We start from the raw sequence: 27,488 nt of genomic DNA, 5'->3' as shown, positions 1-27,488 counted from the left end.
CACTGAGGCTGCAACCTCAGGGGCCGAAAACTGAAACCAAAAATGTCTTCAACTGTGATGTAAAAACAGTGAAGAGCTTTATTTTGCTCCTCCTCTGCTTTGTTAAAATTATATGTTCTGCGGGTCTCCATTAACCCTCAAATTGGGCGAATTGAAATATAAATATAAATAAAATATATAAGTAAATATATGCGAACATAAAACATGTGTAATTGAAATCATAACCATTTAAAAAAATTATCACAAAAAAATGTTTAAGCTCGTATTAGGTGGTATTTCAGGCAATTAAAAAAAAATCCAAATTTGCCAAAACTGCAGTGAAAACACTTCTGGTTTTCCTCGGTCTCATGATGCTACAGCTGTGCACTTGCCAGCATTTAAAAAAAAAAAATCCAGAAAATTATCTAATTTTACATTTAAAATTATGTTACAGGAAAAGAAATCTTTCCGTTCTTATTTTTAGGTGATTTTCTTGTAACCTTTAATTCTCAGCTAATTTTTGGGTCATGTTTTGTTTAGTTGCTCATTGCTTTCTCCCGATGTTTTTGAAAGAAACAAACCAGTTGGCCCAGGTTTAAAAGGGTTAAATAAGAAGAAGAAAGAAAATTGCTCAGCTGGTATTTGCTGATTAAAAAATCACAGTTGAGTACAGAGACTATAACCTCGGAGATCATTAAAAAAGTCTAAATTTTTAAAAAGCGAGCTGTCGTCTATCTTCTTTTCCTTTTCACACAGCTTCTCTCTGTCTGCTGTTTTTGTCTCAGTCATTTTCCTTTTGCAGTAAAATCCAAACTCGCTCGTAAACTTCCACCCAAATCACACATCTCTCAAACTGCCAACAAAGCCAATGTAAACATGTAATTTGTGCTCTGAAGGTGCCAACAGACCGTAACGTGTTCTAACTTTTTAAGAGTTTACTACACTCATCTGTCGAGTCACATGCAGCAGAGTGACGGAGAGACGCGCAGGCGAACGTCATAAAGATCAGACTCAACGGATCTAACAAAAACAACCGTTCCTCTCAAACTGAACACGTCCAGGTCTCGACCTGCACATTAAGCACCTCGTACCCACGGAGCACTGATTTCGCCGAGGTTAAAGACGTGTGGAAAACCGGCCCGAGTCACGAGTTTTATTTATTTTTTTAGCTTTTGTGTGGAAGAAAGTTGGCTAAGCTCCAGTTTTTCTTTTCTATCAAAGTCCCGTCTGTAAGACCTGCAAACGTAATACAAATCTGCAGCTTTTAATGTAGTAACACACACACATAATAGCAGTTAAATTAAATTAAAATTCAATGACTTATGGGGAAGGGCTGGGTTTGAATACATTTTCATTTATTCTCACTCTTTTTCAATTATGTGAATCGAGTCATTTTGTATTTGGACATTTCTTTTGCTTTATGTTTTTCAGTGTTTGTAATTATTACTTTGTTTTTTGTCGGTCTGTTTTTGTACAAAATTTTTAATTATTTCCTTTTTACATGTTTGAAATAAATAAAAATCAAATCAGTTGCCTACTGCAAACGACATACGAATTTTCCTGCAAATGTCCTGAAAAGATATTTATATGACATACGTATAGATGTCTTTTCTGGACAGAGTCTAGATGTTTTTTTTGGACGGAGTACAGATGTCTTTACAGTACATTATATAGATGTCCTTGCTGGGTGTGATCCACCAGCATTCGACATATTAACACGGAGCAACACTTTAAGTGGCGCTGTTTGATTTTTGCATCAGTTTCTGCATATCTGCATCATTTAAAGTTTTTCTCTTTCGTGTGACTCATCTGTGCTGCTTTGAACTGGTCATGTGTTAAAATCAGCGGAGCTGCTTTAATGATGTCGGAGAGCGACGGCTGGTTACAGAGGATCGTCACAGGGGACGGACCCGTGAGAGTTCACTGTCACTGACTGACGCAGTTTCACGTGTGAGGGGTAAAGCTTACGTGTGTCTCCTCCACCAGGGCTGTCACTTTTCATTCAGAAGTCAAACTTTTGTTCAACGTGGGAAAAAGATCAAACTATTCATAGTTTGCGTTTAAGTTCAGCAACAGTTAAACTTCACTATCTGCTGAGTGTCCTATTAAACTACACTGAACCAGAGCCACTGCAGCTGTTTGCCTCCATGATTCAGTCAAGCTGCTTTTACAGTTAAAATCCACGTCAGTGAAAACAGGGAAGATCTCTGCAGTCAGGACAGTTTACGGATTAAAGTCTGACCGAATGTTTCCCTTCTGTTTCTGAGATTTGACGCTGAGTCATGGAAAGAAAACATACTGACGTCACAGTGAAGTTGAGTTTTTGGAAAAATAAATGTAAAAACTTTGTCATTTTATCCTATAAGACATGTGTGAGAAATGTAGTCATAATTAGTGTATAAATTATTGTGTTATGGCCAAAAACATTTTTTGTGAGGTCACAGTGACCTTTGAATCAAAGTGGACGTTTGTGCCTAATTTGAGGAAATTCTTTCATGATGTTCATGAGATATTGTGTTCACTAGAATGAGACAGATGTAAATTTAATCAGTTCTTCGTTGAGTCCGAGTGAGCGTTTGTGCCAAATTTGAAGCAATTTCCTCAAGGTATTTCTGAGATATTGTGTTTACAAGAATGAGATGGACAGAAGGTCACAATGACCTTTTGACCACCAAATTCTAATCAGTTCATTGTTCAATTCATTTGGACGTTTTTGTCAAATTTGAAGAAACTCCCTTAAAGCCTTTTTGAGATATCATGTTCAAGAGAATTAGACTGATGCAAGATCACAGTGACCTATGACCACCAAAATGTAATAGTTTTATCACTGAGTCCAAGTAAACGTTTGTGCCAAATTAAAAAAAAAAAATCCCTAAAGCTCTTCTTGAGTCCAAGTGAATGTTTTTGTCAAATTTGAAGAGATTCCTTCAAAGCCTTTTTGACATATAATGTTCAAGAGAATGAGACTGACGCAAGGTAAAAGTGACCTTGACCTTTGATGAACAAAAGGTAAACAGTTTCTCGTTGAGTCCTGGTAAACATTTGTGCCGAATTTGGAAAAAAAAAAGAAGTCATCAAGCTGTTCTTGAGATATCGCATTTACAAGAATGAGACAGATGGGTTTACAGTGGCCTTAACCTTTGACTTAATGACCACAAAAAAATAATCAGTTCATAGTTAACGTTTTTGTCAAATTTGAGGAAACCTCCTCAAGGGGATTTTGAGATAATGCATTCTGAATTTTGAGACTGATGCAGGGTCAAAGTGACCTTGACCTATAACCACCAAAATGTAATAGTTTTATCGCTGAGTCCAAGTGAACACTTGTGCCACATATTAAAAAAATCCCTCAAGCTCTTCTTTAGATATCGTGTTCACAAGAATAAGACAGATGGAGTCCCAGTAAAGTTGACCTTTGACTTAAAATCTAATCAGTTAATTGCTGAGTCCATGTGGACGTTTGTGCCAAATTTAAATGAATTCCCTCCAGCTCTTCTTGAGATATCACATTTACACAAAGCAGATGTCCCAACATTATTGCCATCTATGAGCCATAATAAAAAACGAATATCTTTCCTGTCAATTTCAGAGTTGAACCGTGAAAAAGTTAAAATGTCCACTGAAGTCGTTGATCTCAAACATGAAGTCAAACTGGCAAAAAAAACAACTTCATTCCTGTTCCAACATTACAAAACAAGAAAACAAATCCCACTGAAATTCCCTTTTGTCATCCCTGAATACAAGCATTGGCACTAATTTAACTCAAACTCTTTTTGTAGTGTTGGTGTAAACACACACACACACACACACACACACACACACACACACACACACACACACACACACACACACACACACACACACACACACACACACACACACACACACTGTAATCTCTGAGCTGAAACCACCAGAGGCAGACGCTCCTCTTTTTAACAGCCGTGTTTGTGCAGATAATTATGCTAATGTCTGTGATTTATTGTGCCTCTTGTTGCTGTTAAACTCGGGCTCGCTGTGTCTTTAATATAAATGTTGATAACGTTTCTGTGCAGCGGCTCCAACATGGCCGCCTGCGCCGCTCGCTGCCAGCTCTCTGTCAACACGGACTCGTATCGCTGTTCTGTGTTTTGCTCAAAGCAGACTGAGCTCATTCTGCACAGCGTGAAGCAACTTCTCCGAGAGGAGACACGGGGCGAAGGTGATTCGTCTCTGTCATCGTCATGACTCTGTTTCCCACATGTGTCATTGTCTCACACACACACACACACACACACACACACCACACCACACACACACACACACACACACACACACACACACACACACACACACACACACACACACACACACACACACACACACACACACAGTAAAGTGTAGTGAAGTAAAGTTCATTAACTTAAAGATGCAGTTTCATGAAGTTTTAAAAGAAAAGAAAAGAAATAAAGCTTTTTCCAGGCAATAAAGGGGCCACACAACTCAAACACACGAACACATTCACATATATAAAGACCTTCTTTCTTGTTTTTTACGGTTCACTTACAGCATTTATCAACATACCTTTTAGTCTTTCCTTGTAGTTATTTTGTGTTGTATATTGTCTGTATTTTGATTCTGTATTTTTTTCTATGTTGCTGCCTGTCTTTGTCAGGACGCTCTTAAAAAAGAGAATTTGGAGATATTTAACCTCAAGAGCTTTTTCTGGTTGATTCTTTTTTTGTTTTTAAGAAAACATGGCTGTAGGTTCAGAGGACATGCTTTCTTAATTTAAAATAAAAAATAAAATGAAAGTTAAAAAAAATCGGTTGTTTATTTATAAATTTATTGTGTGTTTGTGTTTTGTTTAGTTGTATAGTTATTTATATATTTTTAATATTTGGTTAAAGTTTAGTTTTGAAAAAAATGTGGGCCAACCTTTTAAAAATGATTTATCTATTTATTTATTTGTATATTTATTTATTTTAATTTTTGCTGATTTTTTAATAAAATCTGGACAGTCTTTTAAAATTAATTAATTTATTTATTTGCATAATTATTTCTTTATTTCATTTTTCGGTGATTTTTTTGAAGAGAACAGAGTGAGCCGGCCCTCAGCAGACCAGTGTTTACTGGTCCAGTGTGGTGCAGTGCATTCTGGTAGTTGTAGGTTTTCTACCTCTAAAGCACAAAAAAGAAAGTGAACGCCACAGTCTTCTTCCTCTGTTTTCTCTGGTCATGTTGCATGAATATTAAAACCATCGTCATCTTAGGTTTAGAAAGACCATCTTTCCAGCAGTGAAACACTTCTTTCATTCATGTATTTGCAGGGAATATGTTGAGATCTGATTGGCCTTGGCTTCTAACACTGACTCATAAGTTAATCATTTATTTTATTCAGGAAAGGACATTTTCAGCCATTCTCCAGAAATCAAATGAATTTATTTACAAAAGCAAAAGTAAGGTCACCGGTGGAGAGGAAGTGTTTTCATCTGAAATTCAATAAACTCTTTGTTGAACAGCACAGACGTATAAAGTAGAGTTTTCTTTGTTTTTTGTAAGTTAATGTAGTTCATATTTAATCAATAGTTTTGTTTTTCTGAAAGGAGAATGGCTCACAGGCTGGTTGAGACATCTGTTGATGATTTACGAGTTTTGTTTTTTAACGTCCGCAGAATGATTCAGAATTATGAGATAAATTATGGAGGCTCTGCGTCATCCGTAAACTCTCCGAGGATGCTGGCGGTAAATCTCACACCGGGCCCAGATCAGGAGACGCGGCGCCGTTTGTCACATCTCTGCAGGAGGCAGATGGACGGGGGTTTACCCAACGTGACGGTTAATGTGTCGCAGATTCACGGGGACGTGTTTGACAGTCCACATATCTCTGAGCGTTCGTCCCGCCTGACGCGCCGCAGAGGTACACAGGGTGACGTTTATCAGAGCAGCGAAAGATGTGACACGTACATTTAAAAAATTATTCACAAAAAAGTTTCAGTGTGAGTACACTATGAATAGAAATGAGTAGAAACTGATGCAGGTTTATGGAAATATATGAAGTCCCACAGATTTATCAGTAAACCGATATTATTGGCTGATTCGACCCTTTCACAGACATATCGGAGCATATCGGCATCAGTGTTTATTTTTTCTGACATGCACCAATAAGAAAACTCTTTACAGACCATATAATGCAGAAATCGATGCTCGGGTGGTTTAGAAACAGTCAGCAAGTGACTGATACTGAACAGTATTGATGTTTATTGACACGGAATAGCTCGACTTCTAATCGAAGCATCTGGGTATTTTAGTCTGACTTCCAGAAATTCGATTTAGTTGGATTTCAGTCAAACAAACATGTTTACGTGAATTTTAAAAGTCCAGTTTCAGTCAGACTGACACAATAATTCGATTTTTTCTAACATCATGTAAACGTACTGACTGATTTATCACCTCTGCACACTGGAGCTGCAGGTCTATCACGGCCTCAGTCAGGTAGTTAGTTTGCGTTATTGGTGTTTTAAAGGGTTAAACATACGTTTTATCACCAAAATTTGATTATTTGTATAAAGGAACACAAAGTAATGATGGACCCTTTTTAAACTTTGGACAGAGCCAGGTGAGCTGTCGTTGAGTGATCACAGATATCAACGGTGCATCAATGAGGAATCGATTTTTTAAAGTTTGTGAAAAGTTTGATAAAGTTTTAGCGGATAAAAAAAAAAAAAACACCACAGGGCTGAGATTGATCACTTCTGGAACAAAGTTCAGAGCTGGACCATGAATCAATTTCTGAGGGAGGAGTGTGTGTGTGTGTGTGTGTGTGTGTGTGTGTGTGTGTGTGTGTGTGTGTGTGTGTGTGTGTGTGTGTGCTGACACGTCTTTACATAGATGCTGACTCAGCAGTCGAGATGCTGTACAGAGGCTCTCTGACAGTGAAGTAAATGAGGTTTTTTTGGAGCCAACATTTTTTCACATTTAAAGTCTACATTAGAAACAAACGACGAGTGTCAGTCAGTCAGTCAGTCAGTCAGTCAGTCAGTCAGTCGGTCAGTCAGTCAGTCAGTCAGTCAGTCAGTCAGTCGGTCGGTCAGTCAGTCAGTCAGTCACTGCGTAATTTCACTGTGTAACTACACACTGACAGAGAGGAGAACAAAGGCTGATCAGGGTTTTATTGATCAGCAGAAGCTATATATATATAAATAAATATACAGAGAGAGAACATGTTCTTCTTCAGTCCACCATCACCTGACTACACTTTAAAAACCTGAACAAACTGTCTTGATGTATTTCAAAAAACAAGGTAAGAATACATCGAACTCCTCTGTAATATCCCGAGTTTAAATATACATCAAGATGTGTCTGCCTGAGCGTCTGTGGACAGTCTGTGAGTACTAATCCTTCTCCCTGAGCCTTCAAAAGTCAGTCCTGATATCCTCGTTATTTTATTTTATTTATTCTATTTTTTTTATTTTATTGTATTTAATTTTATTATACTGTACTGTATTTTATTTTATTATACTGTACTGTATTTTATCTTATTTTTTATTTTATTTTACTGTGTTGTATTTATTCTGTTTTTATGTATGAAAGGTGCTCTCCAAATAAAGTTTATTATCATTATTATTATTTTATTTCATCGTATTGATTTTTATTTATAATTATATATATTTTATTTTATATTACATTTCTTTGTTTACAATTTTTGTCATTTTTATATTTTAATTTATTATTTATTTTTCTCATTATTGTTATTTCTGCTTATTCTTATCACTTGACACCACCTTTACTAACGTTCTCTCCGGGATTATTACATTTTATTTTCCTTTTTTTCAGTGTACATTTCTACAGTTGCTACCCATGAAAGAGGTGAGCGGAGTGAGACGGGGTCGGACCGGGTCATTGTCTATCTGTTTCAATAAAACACTGAAATAAAACAAAGGAAGAAGGTAATGGGCACTTTAACAAGAAAGGGCACAGAAATAATTAAAAAGTTAAAGTAAAATAACTTGAAAATAAGCCAAAAAAAGAAAAGTTAAAAAAAACAAACAATAAAGAAAATACATATGTATTTTCCTTTGTAACATAATTTTAAATCTTCAGTTATAAGATTATTGTAATAAGCTGACTGATCTCGGCGATCCTGGACTCGTGAGAATCTCAGACCGCTTCCTGCCGGCGTTCGTTTAGATTCTGATCACCACGTCTCTACTTTTCGAACTTTTCAAACTCTGCTCTCCCCAAAATAATGAAAAGTAATGCAGTGGACAGTGATCAATGAGCGCTCGTCCTCTGACCGGCTGCCCTTTAATGATTTATCAGCAGGAAGCCTTGAGATGGTCCCCGCGCTGCGAGGGGCCCGACTGCAGCTCGCTCCCAGAGCCTGAGAGTTTGTACAGCCAGCAGGGGCCCGAGCAGCACGAAAAAACTCAGCTCACGCTAATTTATTATCCGTCAGGAGCCCAAACTCTCCGACTTTCAGCAGAAATAACAAAACTACAAAAAGTACAACAATAACTCAGAAGACACAAATCAAAACTCTGAATTATTTAGAGCAGAGAAACAGACAGGAAGGTTTGTCTGAGCGGATTTAGTCCGGAGGGTTTCGTGTAAACGTTTCTAGGATTTGAGAATATTGGGATTTGGGAATTTTAGGGCATATCTAGGATTTTAGGATGTTCCTAGGTTTTTAGGACATTTGTAGGATTTCAGGACATTTGTAGGATTTTAGGACATTTCAAGAATTGTCGGACATTTCTAGGATTTGGGGATATTTGTAGGATTTCAGGACATTTGTAGGATTTTAGGGCATATCTAGGATTTTAGGATGTTCCTAGGTTTTTAGGACATTTGTAGGATTTTGGGACATTCCTAAGATTTGAGGATGTTTGTAGGACTTCGTTACCTTTGTAAGATTTAAGGAAATTCATAAGATTTTCGAACATTTCTAGGATTTTTGGGTGTTTCTAGTATTTTAGGACATTAGTGTCTTATCCAGGACCTCTGTCGGGGGTGTGGAGGATCCTCCACTGGCTCTTTTTTTGATCAACAAGCTCTATTTCTATGCTGTTTTTGCTTATGGAGACTAAAAGGACTCATAAATCATTTAATGTTTTTAATGTGCATTGGAAAATGGTTTGGCGGCCACATTTGGCCCGCGGGCCGTAAATTGAGTCTCAGTGGTGTCTGTGGCAGACACACACAGAGAGGACAGTTCACTCCTGCAGAGCCACAGAGGACATTATTATTTTCACAGGATGAGGAAGAAGTTTGTGTCCCCCGCTGAATAAAGTGACCTTTAAAATCGTGGCGGCGCCGCTTTAAGGAAACACAGCGATGCATCTCGTGAAAGTCGACTTCATTTGTTTGAGTTATTTTTGTTTTGCGGAGACAAAGCTGGAGACAGACGGACAAAAACTTTTCCTACCTGTCCGTGAGTCCAGCAGGAAGCGTCCGTCCTCGTTGCCGGACACGATGCGGTACACGACGGGATCCGGCCCTCCGCCGTCTCTGGTCAGCGCCGACACGCTCAGCACCTCCGACCCGACCGCCAAGGATTCTGGGAGCTGCGCCGTGTACTCCGCGCTCAGGAAGACAGGCTGGTAGTCGTCCAGGGAGACCACGTCCACCGTCACCGTGGCTACAGAGTAGAGGTGACGAGGCAGGCCGCGATCCGTGGCCTTCACCTTCAGCTCGAAGGTGGGCGGGGTGTCCGGGGTCAGAGGTCGTTCCAGACGCAGGATCCCCGAGAACTCTTCCACAGAGAAGTATCCGCCGTCGCCCGCCAGGAGGGAGTACTTGACCTCCGAGTTTATACCTGCGGAGGGGAAGACAGACAGATGTTTGTTCTAATGTGTCATATGTTCGGTCATGTGAGCGCGGTTGTTTGTTTGCACTGACAGACGAGCTGCGGCACGACGCCCGGATTCTTCTCTTCGAGGGGGTAAACAAATTAGCCAAGAATTTGCTACCGCTCCAAAAAACCACATCTGAATCCCCACAAGGTGTGTCCACGAAGAAAAGCGAAGAGCTGAAGTCAAAGCAGAGCGAGGGGGAACATGGAAACATTATGTAACTCTCAACTGAGCGATCAACAGATGAAAACTTTTATACACGCGCCAAATAACTGTGATTAAAAAAAACGGGATAACAAGCATCTTTGACATCGGGAGAAAAATCACTTTTCTCATGTCTGAAAGTCTTCTTTGGTTTGATTGCTTTTAAAAATATGGCAAAAAAGGTAATGAGCGACTCTGTGAGAAATGACCCACAAATTGCAAGAAATGAGAAGATTTAGAGAATTTTTTTTAATAAAAGCTTGGGAAAGTTTTCAAGGGGAAAAGCAAAATCTCGGGGGAAAACATAAATTTGTATTATCACAATTAAATATTTAAAATTATGTTAATTAATTTCTGTTTTCTTTCCATTTCTCAAATAAATAATAAAGAAATATAATAAAATATAAAAATATTATCCTAATAATACTTTATTATTTAATATCCAATGAAATATGTCACATACATTCAGATAAAATGACTGTTGTGTAACTGCAGAGGTTTCACAAAAATTCACACTATGACAAGAATTTTCCTCATTACGACTATTTTTAAGCGAAGACGTGAGAACGAAGTGCGCGGGTCAATCATCGCGTCCGTCTGCTCCGTCTTTTCACACCTCTCAACGCCGAGCTGTTCTCCTTCAACACTTCACATGCTCACACACTTGGGAAGTGCTGTTTTGGGATAATTACAGAGACTAATGGGAGTGTCGTGATTAAAGGTCAACAGCTTTAACTCAGACGGAGCTTCAGCAAACAGGTGGTCTGACGAGTTCCAGAGGGGAGACGTTTTTGTAGCGCGCTGAAGGATTTAACACAAATAATTAAACCAAAGATGGCGCTCTGCTTAAAGGCCAAAATTACAAGTCCTGAATCCACGAGGAACGGAGGTTTAACTGTCGAATGTCTCTGATATTTCCTCTCTGTCCTCCTGTTTCTCCGTGATCTCTGTGCAGGCTTCATACAGATTCACAGATACACTTTCCGGGATTTTTTCACGACTTTGAGGCAAATTTTGATCTGTGTTTTTTTTAACTATTATTGTTGACTGTTTTTTATTTATGAGAGGGGAGAGGGTGGTGCAAAAATGTCAAATATTTCTTAAAGCACTGGGGAAGGACTTGCTGAGGGACCTGTTTTTTTGATTTTGGCTCATGGGAGGACCACACAACTTTAAATGGCTGTATCGTGTATTTATTTTAGCGCTGATTTAAAAAATAAAATAAAAAATGTAAAAAAAAGCCTTCCAAACGTGCAGGCCAACAGAGTGCACGTTTTCTTTTTTTAAAAAATGGCAATTTTTTTCAGTTTGTTTTCAAAAATTTTGGCAAAGGCATTTTTTTCTCAATAAATTTATATACTCTGTCATACAAGTATTTGTGGGGCGAATTTCCGTGACTTTGGCAAACTTTTTGGGTTCATTTGTTTTTACCAAATCAGGAAATTTCTATTTTCAAATTTCATGACTTTTACAGGCTTTTCATGAACGTATGAACTCTATCTGTGAAACAGTTTAATGCTGAATGAGTCCAGAGGAGCATGATGATGATACACATGCATCACATAACAGATCGTTGTAGATATTTCACCATAAATTATGAGGTTTGTGATTGAAAAAACACACAAACAGGGGTGTTAACATGAGAAAATGAATCAACAGCATCCAGGTTTCTGTCTCTAGCTGTGGTAAAACCTGCAGTTTGTGCGTTGGTGCATTTTTTTTTTTTAAATAATGTGTTTCCAATACCTTTATTTAAAAATGAATAAAACATCCACGATTAGTCATCGTCTGTGAGAAAGTCGTGTGTGAAGAAAGGACAAGCTGCTGCACATCTGAAGGAGTGGCCGACCTGTCCTGTTTGCTCCTGTGTGTGTGTGTGTGTGTGTGTGTGTGTGTCTTTGTGCAAATAAAAAGTGTGTGTTTTTGTGTGTATTAGTCTTTGTGCGAGTAGAATATTTGTGTTTGTGGGCGTCTGTGCATTTTTTATCGATCCTGTGAACTGTGACTATTCAAGTGTGACTCTGTGTGTGTGTGTGTGTGTGTGTGTGTGTGTGTGTGTGTGTGTGTGTGTGTGTGTGTGTGTGTGTGTGTGTGTGTGTGTGTGTGTGTGTGTGTGTGTGTGTGTGTGTGTGTGTGTGTGTGTGTGTGTGTGTGTGTGTGAGAGAGAGAGCTAACTGTCTGTTTTACTTTACTTTTATCGGATTTCACTGTTTACACCTTAAGTGCAGCCGAGCGTCAGAGGCAGCACATGAATAAAACATGCGAGCGCAGCGGTGGACATTTGTAAACTTGCAGCTGCTCAGATTTGCTGCGTGTGTGTTTGTTTTTTTTTAAACACTGAAGTGATTAAAAAAACAACAAACAGTGAGATCAAACTGTGCTGAGACGCACAAACAGAAAGAGTTTGTGTGAGAGAGATGAAAAAACAGGAGGCTGAGAGGAGAACGTGTAAATTACAGCGAGAAGAAAAAGAGGAAAAACAGAGAAAATCATGAACACAAAGACAACAAGGAAAAGCTATCACTATGTTATCACCATGTCATCGCAATTCTATCGCCATGTCAGCGGCACGTTATTGCCATGTTATCACCATATCATCGCCATGTTATCGCCGTGTCATCACTGTCATCACCATGTTATCACCATTCTATCGCCCTTCTATCGCCATGTCATCGCTATAATTTTGCCATGTCATCGGCATACTATCGCCATGTCATAACCATGTCATCGCCATGTCAGCGCCATGTTATCACCATGTTATTGCCGTGTCATCACCATGTTATCGCTTATGAATGCTTTTTTAGGGAAATAATCGGAGTGAACGTCTCAGGGTTAAATCTCTGAGCTGGTCGCGTTAGATGACACAGAGGACAGGTATCAGGTGGGCGTTTCAGAGAGCGAAACTCTGTTGGGTATGTCTTACTCTCTTATTGTGTCGGTATTAGTGATACCACATTCAAACACTGAACACACACACACACACACACACACACACACATACGCACACACACACACACACACACACACACACACACACACACACACACACACACACACACAAAGGAGAGCCTGTGTGTTATTGGGCTTTAGTGGAGTTAAGGATCACTGATTCCAGGACTAAAAGGCTGCAACGTGTTCGGACCTGACAGACACATTATAATGCTCTCTGTGCTCCTATTGTGTTCAACCTGCTGCATCACAGCACCGAAAATGACATTTAAAATCCAGACAGTCCACCCCTCCCCTAAAATCCTCAAATGTTAATCACAGGTTTAAAACTATTTCACAGTATAAAATCAAGTCTTTTTTCCACAACTTTTTAAAACCTGAGCAAATTGGCATCATTTCTGTTTAAAACCTGGAGTTAAAAGTTACAAAAAAATCTCCTGAAACTGAAAAAAATCTAAAAAATACAAAAGGTAAAAGAACAAACAAATCCAAATAACTTTATGGATAAAATAATTAATAAAAATTAAAATGACAACAACTGTAAGTATATTATCAGACCAATTTGCTCTTGTTTCAGAGGCTTAAATACATGTGGCAGGTGTCTGAGCGTCGTTTTGAACTGCGTTTTCTGGGTTGGTTGTGTGTTTCGGGTACGAGTGCGTGTAGTTGAGGACCTACCCGTGTCGGGGTCCTTGGCGTAGATGACAGCGACGGGAGTTCGTACGGTGGTGTTGTCGAACACGGTGACCTCGTAGTGGCTGGAAGAGAAGCTGGGTGGGTTGTCGTTCATGTCCTGGATCATCAGCCGGATATCTGCCTGACACGACCGCCCGCCGCCGTCCGTCGCCTTCGCCACCAGGTTGTACTCGACCTCCTTCTCCCGATCCAACACGGCCAGCGTGAACAGCTCACCTGAGGACACACGGAGACACACAGAGGTCCAAATAAGTTCCTCTCACAATAAAAAAAAACCCTTTACATTTTCATTTTACTGCTTCATTTAACAGACTACCTTACGTTTATTAGCAGCTTCCAGATTGAATGGGTTTTTCCTGCTATGATTTAATGACAACACAAACAAAATCAACAGGGCCATCAGCTCAGTGAGGATCATTACATAACAAAAAAAACAATTCATTTATGAACAGAAAAGACTTTGCTTGTCTTCCATTTTCTTTTGTGTTGTATTTTTGCTTTTTAAAACTTCTCCTGTGTGTGTGTGTGTGTGTGTGTTATTGTGTTTGTGTAAAGCAATTTGTAACGTGGGTTTTGTGCTAAAAAAATTTTTAATCTATTATTATTATTACTATTAATTACAAGAAATTAGTAAAAGGTGACAAGAAAATGACCTGAAAATTAGTTTTTACAAAAGGGGGAGGATTATAAAAAAAATCATTAAAAATAAAAAAAATACATATAAATAAATTGTCCATAAAACAATATTTATAATTAATATATAATATAATTATGTTACAGGAAAAAAAAAATACATTTGTTTTTAAATAGTTATTGCTTTTCCATTTTCTTGTTTGTTTTAGTTTTTTTACTTTGCTTTTTTTCTAAGCATTTTTTTTAACCTTTTTACTAATTTCTTTCTCATTTTTGAGCCATGTTTTGATAATTTGCTCGTTGCCTTTTCCCCTCGTTTTTGAAAAAGAAATCAAACCAATCTGCTGAGGTTTCAAAGGGTTAAAAGTGCACTTAGTAGTACAAGTGTTGAGCTGCAGCGTTGAGGTTTCTGCAGCTTCTCTGTTTGAAAACTGCGTTTTATCTTCCAGCCAATCAGGTGGCTCTGAGACAACAGTGACAGAACGGAGGAGTGACGGAGGTCAGCGAGGCGCTCTTCAGAATGACAGTAGAAATGTTGTTGGCTCTGTTCAGCAGAGAGCCTCTCTGAGTGCCGATGCTATCAGCAGCTCAAACACTGCTGGCGTTTTAACCCCAAACAGCCCTCATACCTGTCCTGTGGTCGAGATGGAACTTGTCTGCGTCGGGGCCGTGCAGCGTGTACGAGATCTGGCCATTAGCTCCCACGTCTGGGTCTGAAGCCGTAACCTTCAGCACAAACATGCTGGGGGGCGAGTTTTCCATCACCGCCTCCGTGTAAACCAGCTGGAACAGGAGGATAATAACAATAATCAAGCCCACATTTGCATTCTGCTTTTTCTCTGCCGAGCCGCCGAGAGCTGCATGAATAAAGTGACGCTGCGGCCGCCGGGCTGCAGTGATGAAGAGGAAGGTGACTCAGACATGTTTGCACCCGTCACAATCCATTATTACAGCTCAGTATGAAGCAGCTCATCTGTACATCAAAGGGTTAACTTTAACTCTTTGTCATTTCTTTCAAAAACACAGAGAAACAAAATGCAAGATGAAACTTGGTAAAGAATGTTCTATGAATTGCAAAAAATGGTAGATTTAGAACATGATTTTAAAAAGGCTTTAAATGTTAAGGAAATAAGGAAAAAGATAGGGGTATATTACAATTATTGTAATTCCATTTATAAAATTATGTTACAGAATTACTATAAAATTTTATTTCCTTGTTATGTTTTAACTAATTTCTTTTGCTGCAGGATATTTTTTCCTTTTTTACTGATTTTCAAGTCATTACCTTATTTCCTTTTTGTTAATTTTTAAAAAATCTATATGTAATTATTTTTAATAATAATACATTTATAATCTAATATATATAACACAATAATTAATTTTAATAATATTTTCAATAATTAGTTTGAATAATTTAATAATATTTTAAATTCATTTAATGCAATATTTAAAATTAAGTTACAGAATTACTAGAAATTTCAAGAGCTTTTTCCAGGTCATTTCTTTGTTGTTTTTTTAAAAAGTTATTATTATTATTACTACTACTTTTTAAACTTTTTTCTTTTTGCCCAATTGTTTTTGTTTTCTGAGGTTTTATTGGTATGTATGTATTATTTGCCTTATTCATTGAATAATAATAATAATAATAATAATAATAATAATAATAATAATATTAATAATAATAATGATAATAATAATAATAATAATAATAATAATAATAATGTTTATTTATAAACCACCTTTAACAACAAGTTTACAAAGTGCTTCACAGACATAATAACAGAAAATGCAAAGTAAAAGTACTTGATTGAAATACATTTGAGAATAATAATAGGAATAAAAGCGTGAAATTAAAGAGAAAAAACTCATTAAAAACCATGTTGTGAAATTGAAAGGTTGTGGAGCCCTTATGGAAAATAAAAAACGCCGTCCTCTCTGTCACGATAGCGTTGATCCATTTTCAGACAGATATTATTTCTTGGCTGGTCTTAAAAACGGTGCAAAATATTCAACAGCTGAAAGTTTCAATGACTTCAGGATTTTCTCTGAGTTAGAGTTCTGACAGAGCTCAGCTCACAAACCCAAATATTTACTTCTCATGAAAACAGAAACTCTCTTTATACTTTAAAAAGTTATTATCTGGAGTGTGGAGCCGTCCCTCTCAGGATGGATTTTTACGTGTTTTGGTTTGTGTGCAGAATAAAATATGAATGGAGAGCATCTGACTGCTGACTCTGCAGAGCTGAAACACTGCGCACAGGTGTGTGTGTGTGTGTGTGTGTGTGTGTGTGCGTGTGTGTGTGTGTGTGTGCGTGTGCGTGTGCGTGTGTGTGGATTCGCTTCTGATTAAATCTAATCACAAATGATTTAAAGACAGTTAAGTTTTTATGATACAAACTCTCAAACTCTCTTCACTAAAACTCTCCAATGAAGCTAACGAGGCTCTTTATCAGTGACGGCTTTATGAGGCAGACGGGAGCTTTATTCATTTTAAATGAAGACTTTATTCACTAATAAACATTACTGGTGCAATTAAAAGTGCAAAGAAATAAAATAAAAAACTTTATCACCTGCAATGTGATTTTACTAATGCTGTGTTCAGACAAAAAAAGTCAATGAGTTCTTGGTGAGAACCATTCTGCAAATAACAAGAAATTATTAAATTTGGAAAATCATTTTTAAAGAAGCAAGGGGAAAATGTCAAAAAAAATTATGATTATCATAATTATATATTAAACATTAATTTACAGGAAATTTATATTTTTTAAGTACTTAATATATAGGTGATTTCTTTTTTTCTCTTACTATATTTGTCTTTGTTTTGTTTTTTCTAATTTCTGGTAATTTCAGGTAATTTCTTTTTTTAATTTTATTTATTTATTTCCTTTGTTTTTTAAATTAATTTTCAGGTAATTTCTTTGTTTTTTAAATTAATTTTCAGGTAATTTCTTTGTATTTTTTTAAATTTTTTCTTTATTTTTATTTCTTTTGCTAATTTTTGGGTCATCTCCTCTTAAATTGCTCATTGCCTTTTCACAATGCCTTTCAAAGACATCAAGCCAATTTACGGTCACATTGCTGTTAGCTTCCAATGATAAATGAAGACAATATGATTTAACCGTGGTTTTAAAAGTCACAATAATATCATCTGTAGATGACGGGGTGAAACGTCCTCTCACCTGTTCACACAGCGGACTGTTGTCGTTGATGTCCAGCACGTGGACGTCCACGGTGACCGGAGCCTCGTACTTTCCGTCGGTGGCGGTGACTCTGAGCGTGTATCTGTCTTTGGTCTCTCGGTCCAGAGCCTCCTTCACGATCAGACCCCACTCGCCTTCGTCCGCCTGGATGATGGCGAACTGACCCAGAGGGTCGCCGTCTGCACGATGGAAAAAGAGCGAAGTTACCGCACCGATAGTTTGACGGACAGACGGTGAAATGACACAGAAACAGCGACCATCGCAGATACTCAGCAGTGGTGAAAGAAGTATTCAGACCCTTCACTTCATTAAATGTACTTATACCACTCTGTTACAAGTGAAAGTCCTGCTTTTAAGGTGGTACTTAAGAAAAAATAAGCAAGTATAATCAAGAAAGTCTACTTTAAGTATCATAACTTAAGTCCCCAATGCAGAAAAATCTTTCAAAAAAGAAGGCACCCAAAAAAACCTTATTTTAATAATAAAGGGAAAAAACACACACACACACACACACACACACACACACAACTGAGTGTGGGAGTGACACAATTAAACAAACGCCTGAACACACAGGGGCTTCACACACTCCTGAACGCGTGCAAACACACACACACACACACACACACACGACTCACCTGTGATGTAACACGTCACCAGGCGGTTCTCCAGCGACACATCAGCATCCGTGGTCGTCATGGTGACGATGACCTCACCGGGGCTGCTGTTCTCCACCACCGAGCCGCGGTACACGTCGTCTGAGAACTTGGGCGGGTTGTCGTTCTCATCAGTCACCGTCACCTCCACCAGGACGCTGGAGGACAGCTTGACGTCGCCGCCGTGGTCCGTGGCGAGCACGTTGAACCTGTAAACCCGGGTGGCCTCGCAGTCCGTCTCCCGCACGGTGGCGATCCAGCCGCTCTCCCCATCGATGGAGAAAATCTTGGTGATGTCGGCCGCCGTGTCGTCGGGTAGAGGCTCCAGGCTGTAGGTCACGAGGCCGTTGGCGTCGGTGTCCGGGTCGTTGGCGGTCACCTGAAGGGTCAAAGTCAGTCTGTGTTTTTAATGGGAACATTTAAAGGAAACATGGAGACATTTTGGGAGATGAGCTGTTTGATGTCTCACTGGGAGTCACGAAAAGTTTAAGTCAGATTCTAGATATTCGGGTTCGAGTTTTTTACATCTAAAACAGGGAGACTCAGCCTGCTTTGTTTGGGGGCCACTTTTACCAAATGACAGGAGCCCAGGGGCCAATCAGAGCAGCCCCGCACATGTTTTTAAGATTTTAGGACATTTCAATTGTTTTTAGGACATTTCTAGGATTTTTAGGACATTTTAGTGATTTCTAGGATCTTAAGGACTTTTCTAGAATGTCAAGACTTTTTCAAGGGTTCAATGATTTTTGGGACATTTATAGGATTTTAGGAGGTTTCTAGGATTTCAGAAAATTTCTAGGGTTTTTAGGACATTTCTATAATTTTAGGACTTTTCTAGGATTTCAGAAAATTTCTAGGTTTTTAGGATGTTTCTATGATTTTAGGACATTAGGGTCTTAGCTAGGACCACTATCGGGGGTGTGTGGGACTTCATTTCATTTCATTTCAATTCAATTTTAGGTTGCATATGAAATCGTTGTTTAGTTGTTTATATAGAGTATGAATGTAGATATTGGGGTAGGAGTAAATAGGTGTGCACTCCTTCCTGCCTTTTCAAACATGTGATACTTAAATTGAAGAAGCTCTGTAGATTTGTAATGAGACTGATGTATCGGCCTTTTCTGTCTTTTTGGTTTTTTCATTGCACATGGCAGTAAGGTTTGTTAGCTTTGATTCGTGTGTTTTGTTTTTATATGTTCAAAATTAAAATTAATTAATTAATTTGTTGTGAGTAATGGTCGGGGGCCACCTGGCACCCTGACGGGGGCCAGATTTAGCCCGTGGGCCGTATGTTGAGTCTGACTTTATTATACGGTCCGCAGTGACTCTCAGCTGGCTGTAAAGATAAAATGATAAAAACGGTCTTGTTCTCACCTGGATCACGGTGGTTCCAGCCGGCATGTTCTCAGCCAGGAAGGCCCTGTACGGGTTTGCGTCAAACACGGGCTGGTTGTCATTCACGTCCTGGACCTGGATGCTGACCGACACCAGCGAGGCCACATCGGTTCCGTTGTGGCTCCCCTGAGCGATCACGTCGATCTGGTACCACTTGGTCTTCTCGTGGTCGATGCTTTTCTGCAGCAGCAGCGTCCCGCTCTCTTTGTCCAGACTGAACACTTTGTCTCTGTTGCTCTCCACCGTGTTCCCGTTCACCAGGCTGTAGATCAGAGGCATGTCCGAGTCCGCTCGCACCGAGCCCACCTCCGTCCCGACGGGGACGTCCTCGGCGGCGGAGAAGGTGTAGAGCGGCTCGGAGAACTTGGGCAGAGGAACCTCGGGAGGAACCACTTTGAGCTGAACGGGGACGGTGGAGTTGTAGAAGGGGAGGCTGCCGTCGCGAGCTTTGACCTTGAAGTTGAAGATCTTGTTCTCCATGCCGACGAGACTCTCTTTGACGCTGACAATGCCGGTGAAAGGGTTAATCTCGATGATGTCTTCGGTCACCTGTTCGGCTTCGTCCACGGTGTAAGTGACGTCCGCGTTTTTGCCGTCGTCTGCGTCGTACGCCATGATCTGAATCACCGGGGAGCCTTTATTCACAGTCGACTGGATCGACACTTGGTACTCCGACGCTTTGAACTGCGGCACGTTGTCGTTCTCGTCCGTGAGGATAATCTTCACTGTGCAGAACGCCACTTTCCCGCCGCCGTCTTTCGCCATCACTTTGATCGCTATGACCCTCTGTTCGGGGTTCTCTCTATCCAAAGGTTGTGTTGTAACAATCTGCCCGTCAGCGTCGATGGCGAACTTCTCATCAGCGAGTTTGTTGATGATGGTGTAGTCAACGCTACCGTATGGTCCGTCGTCAGGGTCGATGGCCGCCAATCGGATCACCCGAGTTCCTGCCTCGGCGTTCTCCGCCAGCTCTGCTTCATATATGCTCTGTTTGAAGTGCGGGTTGTGCCTGTTGCTGTTGATCATGTCGATGTTGACCGGAGCCGATTTCTGAAACACGCCGTCTGAAACCGCCACCGTCAGGTTGTAGTACGGGTCCAGGTTCCTCTTACAGACGTTCGAAAACGAGATGATTCCTGAAGACTCGTTGATGTTGAAGTAGCGACCTTCGTTCCCTGAGAGGATTTTGTACTTGAGGTTGTTCAGGTCGCCGGTGTCCGGATCTGAAGCTTGGATTTTGATGACGATGTGGCCGCACTTCGCCATTTCATCCAGCGTGGCGTCGTACTGGGAGGTGACAAAGTCCGGAGGGTTGTCGTTGACGTCAGTGACATTTAGGAAGACGTGGGCTTCGCTGCTGAGAGGGACGGTGCCGTTATCGGTCGCTCTGACTCTCAAATTAAAGTGTTTGATGCTTTCATGGTCGAGCACCCGTTTCGTGATGATCAGCCCACTGTGAGCGTTGATCTCGAAAAAATCAGTCTCGTTATTTTCCGTTTTTACAATCTGGAAGGTGAGATCTTTATTTCTGCCGGAGTCTCTATCGGAGGCGGAGATCTGTATCACAGAGGTGCCTACTGGAAGCTCCTCGACAACGTCCGCAGTGTACGTTAGTTTTGAGAAAACGGGCGCGTTATCGTTCACATCCTCGATTTCGATTTCAATGGAAGCCTCCGAGAATGCTCCGGTCACAGAATCAGATGCTCGGACCGTCAAGATGTGCATGGTTTGACTCTCGTAGTCAAGCGGGTTTGTGACGGTCAGCACGCCAGTTTTGAAATCAATGTGAAAGTGCTGCGTGGCGTTTTCCTCCTCCAGGTTGTAGATGAGTCGATACCCCTCTGGATTCCTCGCCTGTACGTGCAGGATGGTCGTGAACGGTGGGACGTTTTCAGGAACTTTCAACGGATACAGAAGCGTCTGGAAAATTGGGTTAGTTTGATTCCTCACTTGGATGCTGAGCTGTGCAGATGTGCTGTGACCGGGCTCGCCGTCATCTGTCGCCAAAACTGTCAACACGTACTTATTGAGAGCTTCGAAGTCGAGCGGCCGCTGAAGGGAGACATCGCCGACATCCGGATCTATCCTGAAGAGGTCGTAGTCATCATCCAGTGAGTACATGATGGATCCGTTCTCTCCTAAATCTCTGTCGACGGCGGTCGCCTGGTATAAAACGTCTCCTGGTTCGGTGGTTTCAGAGATCATCATTGAAAAAGGCAAGTTCAGAAACTGCGGCGCATTGTCGTTGACGTCATCTACAAAAACTTTGACCTGGGCGGTGGCCGTCCGTGCCGGTGTTCTCATGTCTTCTACCTTCACTATGATGTCATAAACGTCCCGCTCCTCTCGGTCGAAAGGAAAACCGGTCGTTTCAAGAACGCCCGACGTCTCGGAGATGACAAACTTCCCCGCTGGATTCAAAATGGAGAATAAAACAGGCTCGTTTAGATAACAGCCCACAGCTTTGAGCGCCAGTAAAGTTTTCACCGTCTTTAGGTTTTCTGAGACGCTCGCCGTGTACGTTTTGTGCCCAAATCTGAGACCGCTGGCTGTGAGGTTTGTTACGTTTACTTTGACAGTGGCGGAGTCTTTGTAGAGGCCGTCAGAGGCTCTGACAACCAGCTGGTAAAACGGACGAAATTCAGACACGTTGCTCACGGTGATGACTCCGGTGTCGGGGTGGATTGAAAAGGCGTTGTGCAGATTCCCCTCAGTGATGCTGTATGAAACCGCAGAGTCGGCGTCATGGGCCGTGACGCGCACGACCTCTGTATCTGTGACAGCCGGCGAGATGATGGATGGCTCGTACACGGGGGCGCTGAATTGTGGCGGGCAGTCGTTCAGGTCCAGAACGCGGACGGTGACCATGGCGGGCTCTGCTGCGTACAGCGACGGCTCCCCGGAGTCTTTCACCTGCACGCTGAAGTGATACTCGGCCCTGGACTCAAAGTCAACGGGCGCGATCAGAGAGATGGTGCCCATGCTCGAGTCGATCCTGAAGACGTTCAGAGCGTCCGCTTCCAGGATCTCAAACACCAGCAGAGAGTTTGAATCTTTGTCTGCGTCCGACGCCTGAACGACCAGAGGCGTATGTCTCTCTCCCATCACCATGCTGTTGATGTGAGCCGCCTCGCTTATCTGTCCCAGGTACTCCCGCTGCTGGAAAACCGGAGCGTTGTCGTTCTCGTCGACCACATAGATGTAAACGACCGTCCTGGATGAGGCTCCGGCTGTAGTGGACGCTGTCACTTTGAGCTTGTATGACGCACAATCCTCAAAATCCACATGTTTCTGCAGTGAAATCAGCCCGGTGTACGGGTTGATGTGAAACGTCTCGTTAAGGTTCCCGCTTTCTATCCCATAATGCACTGCGGCGGGGCTTGAGGCTGAGATGGTGACCACCGGCGTTCCCAGAGCGCTCGATTCGCTGATCTCAGCCAGGTATTCGTCCGAGGGGAAGGCGGGCGGGGTTTGGTCGGAGATGTGTACGTGGACGTGGACGGAGCAGAGGTCGCTGCGCTGAGGGAAGCCCTGATCCGTGGCCTTCACCGTCAGGTGGAACTGGTCCTGAGGCTGCAGGTCCAGAGGTTTGGACACGGTGATGGAGCCCAGCGCCGGGTCGATGGAGAAGATGTTGTCAATGTTTCCTGCAGGGAGAAAATAAAAGGACGTGTTAGACAAATGATTTAAAATGCTGTCAATCTTAGAGTTTTTTTTTATCTTATGCGGTAGACTTTAACCCTTAGAAACCGGAGAAAATTGGCTTTATTTCTTTCCAAAAAAAAACTTATAATAATAATAATAATAAAATTAATAAAAATAAATAAAAAGATAAACAGGAATATTATTTAAAAATTAGCACAAAAAAGTAAAAGAAAAAACACACAAAACAAATGAACAAAAAAGCGTTAAAATATAAAATTATTAATAAATATATAATTTCTTTTGGTGTAACAAAAATCTAATTATATTCATTCATTCATTTTATTTAAAGCTTTGGCTTCAGGGTTAACAGCTGCTGAAGATGTGAGAAAACCCCACACAAAATAACATGAAAAGATAAAATTAAGAATTTCTTCCTGCGTAGAGATGAGAGCAACGATTTGCTTAAACAGCACAACACACCCAGCCAGAGTCCTGATCCTCAAAACCAGAATCTCTCAAATCCCTCACAACAATACGTGACGTTAGAGCGAACAAACACTATAACAACATGCAGGAAGAACTATGTTAGATTTTACAATACTTTCTAAAAGAAAACCACAAAGACAAAAGAAAAAAAATACATTTTACTGTGAGCTGTACCATGTTTGGTTTAAAAATAATAATTAACTTGAGCTTAATGAACTAGTTCTGTGGAGTTGTGAGAGTAAAAGGGTTAAAGGTTGGTTCGGGGGCAGTGTTGGTGTATAAAACACTCTGAGCAGCATCATGTGCCTCACTGCAGCAGCCGGGATCACTCCCTCCTGCTTTGATCATATATGATCAGCAGCCGTCCCGATAAATCCCACACCGCTGCGAGAGAACGCTCGCCGCGGAGCTCCACAAATCTCTCAGAAGGTCAAGATGTTTGAGCGTTAATGTGCAAACACAGAGCCGGCGAAACGATAAAGACCAGAGGCGGAGCGAGAGCAGGAGCTTTAAATTCTAATCTCAGACAGAGAATCGCGGCTGGGAAGGTGATTGAGGAACACGTTCCTCCCTCAGGCGGCGGCGCCGTGCCCTTGAACTCTCTGCATTAAGCAGTCGACATGTGAAGGCTGGGCTGCGCGGGGCAGCTCCCGGCGGTCGGCGTTAGAAAACGGTGGCAGCTCCCAGGTGTGATGATGATGAACCGCATGAATGTAAAGCAGAGCGAGGCTCAAACATGAATGAAAGATGAAAAAGCTGCTCACCGGAGTTCAGAGAGTAGCTGATGTCGGCGTTGCTGCCCATGTCTTTGTCCAGAGCTTTGACCCGGACGACCTCGGAGCCCGTGGGGGCCATGTTGGAGAGCGTGGCCTCGTACCGAGGGCTGAGGAACGCCGGCGAGTGGTCGTTACAGTCCTCCACGTGAACCACCACCTTCACAAAGTTCCTCTTCACCGGGATCTCCTGGTCACGCACCTGAGGACGAGAAGACACTGGCTAACGTTACCTACATGTTACAATAACGTTTTAATAAAAACATTTTAATCTAACGTTCAAAGAATGTTTTAAGGATGTTTATCATTTCAAATAATGTTCTGTTAAGGTTAAACGCTGACTGAGATGTCACGTTTGAACTGCAACACTGAGGACGTTTTGGTGAAGTGAGAGGTGACAGATCAGAGAATGTTGCTTTGTAAAACGTTCCCACAATGTTACATGAGAACAAAGAGAGAACGTTTTCAAAGCAACATTCAGAACATGTTATTGAGGACTGAGATTACAGACCTTTTTATTGAATGAAAATGTAATGTAAAACATTTTCAACATTTTTTAATGTTTGTGGAAAACGTTACCCGAACTTTAAGAAGAACGTTCTGGGAACTAAAACAAAACTGTTTTAGTTGAAAACGTTACTAAAACACTGCATCGTTGCATTGTACCTTTCTCGGATTATTTTTAGCAATTTCAATTGGCTCAGTTTGAGTGTTAATGGCAGCCGACATCTTCATAAGAATCTTTTCTACGTGTCTTTGTTACCATGACGATGAGCGTGTGAGTGGAGATGGTCTCGTAGTCGAGCCGCTCCGTCATCACCAGGACGCCGCTCTTGGGGTCCAGGTGGAAGAACTTGGTGCTGTCCGGGTGCAGGCTGCTGTGGACGGAGAACACCAGCTTGCTGTTGGTGTCGGCGTCCTGCGCGCTGATCTGCAGAATGTCCTTCCACGGAGACGTGTCCTCAGGAACCCTCACCTTAATCACACAGAGACAGACAGACGGGGGAGGAAATGAAAAACAAACACAACTACCGGAAAACTGAAATACTGGACTTTTCAATTTGGACACAATTTTTATTCATAAAGGCGGTCTGAAGAAGAGAAAACATTTTGAGGACAGGAAAACACTGTCAGAGGGACAATTTGAGGAGCAGAGGAGGCGGTGATGACTGTAATTAGAGGACAACAGTGAAGCTCTGGACTGTGTTTGGATGTGCTGATAATTACAGAAAAGAAGGCCTGCAGAGCGGGTTAATAACGCTCAATGTGAGTCTAAAGTTAAATAAAATGTGTTCTGTTTGTGTTAACACAAAGAGCCTTTTTTCAAAATATCTGCAGCTCGTCGTCTAAAGTGCATTCAGGACTTCTCCAGCTTCACTTTTGCTACTTAAACGGCGAATAATCTGAGCACAAAGTAGAGCACAAGGAGCAGATTGGTTATTTTAGTCAAATATTCATTTTTTTTTTAATTTTTACCCTTGAAATGCCAGGTTTTTGTCCTGATGCCACTATGTTTTTAAATGGAAAACCCCCACAAAAAATGTATTATTTTCAATATACTATATGCAAACTTTGCAAAGTAGATTTTTGTTATTGTAGCTGCTGACAGTCTGGGATATGTCAGTGATCAGCAGCTACATTGACTGTGACAGGTCACCTGGTGGAAATAGCATGTATTTCCTCCATATGCCAAATATGGTCAAAATGACCTCATCAGGTGGAAAATAGTCAAAATGACAAATTCAGAGTTTACTGCTGAGAGTTAATATGCAGTGAGAGCAGAGACGCCACTGCGTCGCTCCGAGGTAATTTTGTGTCTGATTTGGTTTCCTTTGTGTTTCTTTGTGGTTGTATTGCCTGTTTTAGTTTTCATTTTGTGTCTCTTTGAGGCTGTTTTCTGTCTTACTGAGGTCATTTTGTGTCTTTTTGAGGCTGTTTTCTGTCTTACTGAGGTCATTTTGTGTCTTTTTGAGGCTGTTTTGTGTGTTGTTGAGGTCATTTTGTGTCTTTTTGAGGCTGTTTTGTGTGTTGTTGAGGTCATTTTGTGTGCTTTTGTAGTGGTTTGGGTCTCTGAGGTAATTTTGTATCCTATTTGGTTTGGTTTGTCTTTCTTTATGGCGATTTTTGCTCACTTTTGTGTTCACTGTGTCTCTTTGTGGGTGTTTTGTATCTCCTCTAATCATTTTGTGTCTCTTTGTGGTTGTTTTTCAAACAGAACTAAATGCATTATGCATGTGTTCCTGTTGAAACTGTAATTCTTAAAAGTTAGAAAGCGTGATTAAACCAAACTAAAAGCTATGTTTGTTTTTTTAAGATATTTTTTGGATTGATTTGCCTTTATTGAATAGGACAGAGAGAAAGTGTGAAGGGGGAAGAGAGAGGGCAACATGCAGCAACGGGCCGAGGTGGGAGTTGAACCTGCGACGGCAGGAGCGAGGACTCTGGCGCAGGTGCCTCTGTACATGTGGCGCCTGCTCAATCCACTGAGCCACCGACTCCCCAAAAAAACTTATAGTTAATCCAACATCTGCATCCACAAATGACAAGCCTCATGTTGCTCTAAAGTTTACAGTTAATCCAGCAGGAGACATTTTTGTCTCGTTTCTTGACGTATTCTTTTTTTTCAGACATGGCAAGAAAGTTTGCAAATATTGTAAAGTCTTTGATGTTATCTTAGAAAGTTTTGTTGTATTAAAACCCATTTAAGGCCTTTCAGACAGACGCTGCTTTCACAGCTGGTGCGTCTCTGTAATTATCTGTGAAGAATGTCCTTCTGGGTGTTTTACTGCTGTAATAAGTCTCCTCTGACACAGAAATGAAAATTTTTGGGGTCTTTGTGGATTCTCACCTCGTACAGCGGCTTCAGGAAGACGGGCCGATGCTCGTTCATGTCCAGCACTCGGATGTAGGCCTGCGGTTTGGAGACAGAGCACGCGGCGTCAGAAAATAAACGCTCAGCATGAACAACATTAAAAATGGAAAGCAGCGCTTCGCACGCAGCACCTGAGCCGCCGCCGTCGGCAGGACTTAAGACCAGATCCTAAA

At 41.0% G+C, this 27,488-nt stretch overlaps 1 protein-coding gene across 2 annotated transcripts in view; it reads right to left on the bottom strand.

Moving 5' to 3' along the window:
• Positions 1–27,488, bottom strand: part of fat2 (FAT atypical cadherin 2) — a 165,811-nt gene that overhangs the window by 45,837 nt on the left and 92,486 nt on the right. For both annotated transcript variants that reach the window (XM_088080717.1, XM_042492869.2), the window contains 9 exons: positions 27,292–27,354; positions 25,207–25,419; positions 24,435–24,645; positions 19,519–23,186; positions 18,127–18,523; positions 17,471–17,670; positions 14,921–15,074; positions 13,641–13,874; positions 9,383–9,772 (listed from right to left, as the gene is read on the bottom strand). In XM_088080717.1, coding sequence (XP_087936843.1) covers positions 9,383–9,772; positions 13,641–13,874; positions 14,921–15,074; positions 17,471–17,670; positions 18,127–18,523; positions 19,519–23,186; positions 24,435–24,645; positions 25,207–25,419; positions 27,292–27,354 — 5,530 coding nt within the window. The remainder of the gene's footprint in view (positions 1–9,382; positions 9,773–13,640; positions 13,875–14,920; positions 15,075–17,470; positions 17,671–18,126; positions 18,524–19,518; positions 23,187–24,434; positions 24,646–25,206; positions 25,420–27,291; positions 27,355–27,488) is intronic.

This window comes from Plectropomus leopardus, chromosome 8, assembly GCF_026936395.1.
Source record: "Plectropomus leopardus strain MGB_pleo_1.0 chromosome 8, ASM2693639v1, whole genome shotgun sequence".
Lineage (NCBI taxonomy): Eukaryota > Metazoa > Chordata > Actinopteri > Perciformes > Serranidae > Plectropomus > Plectropomus leopardus.
The sequence above is the reverse complement of the archived record's forward strand: the minus strand, read 5'-3'. Positions and strand labels throughout refer to the sequence as shown.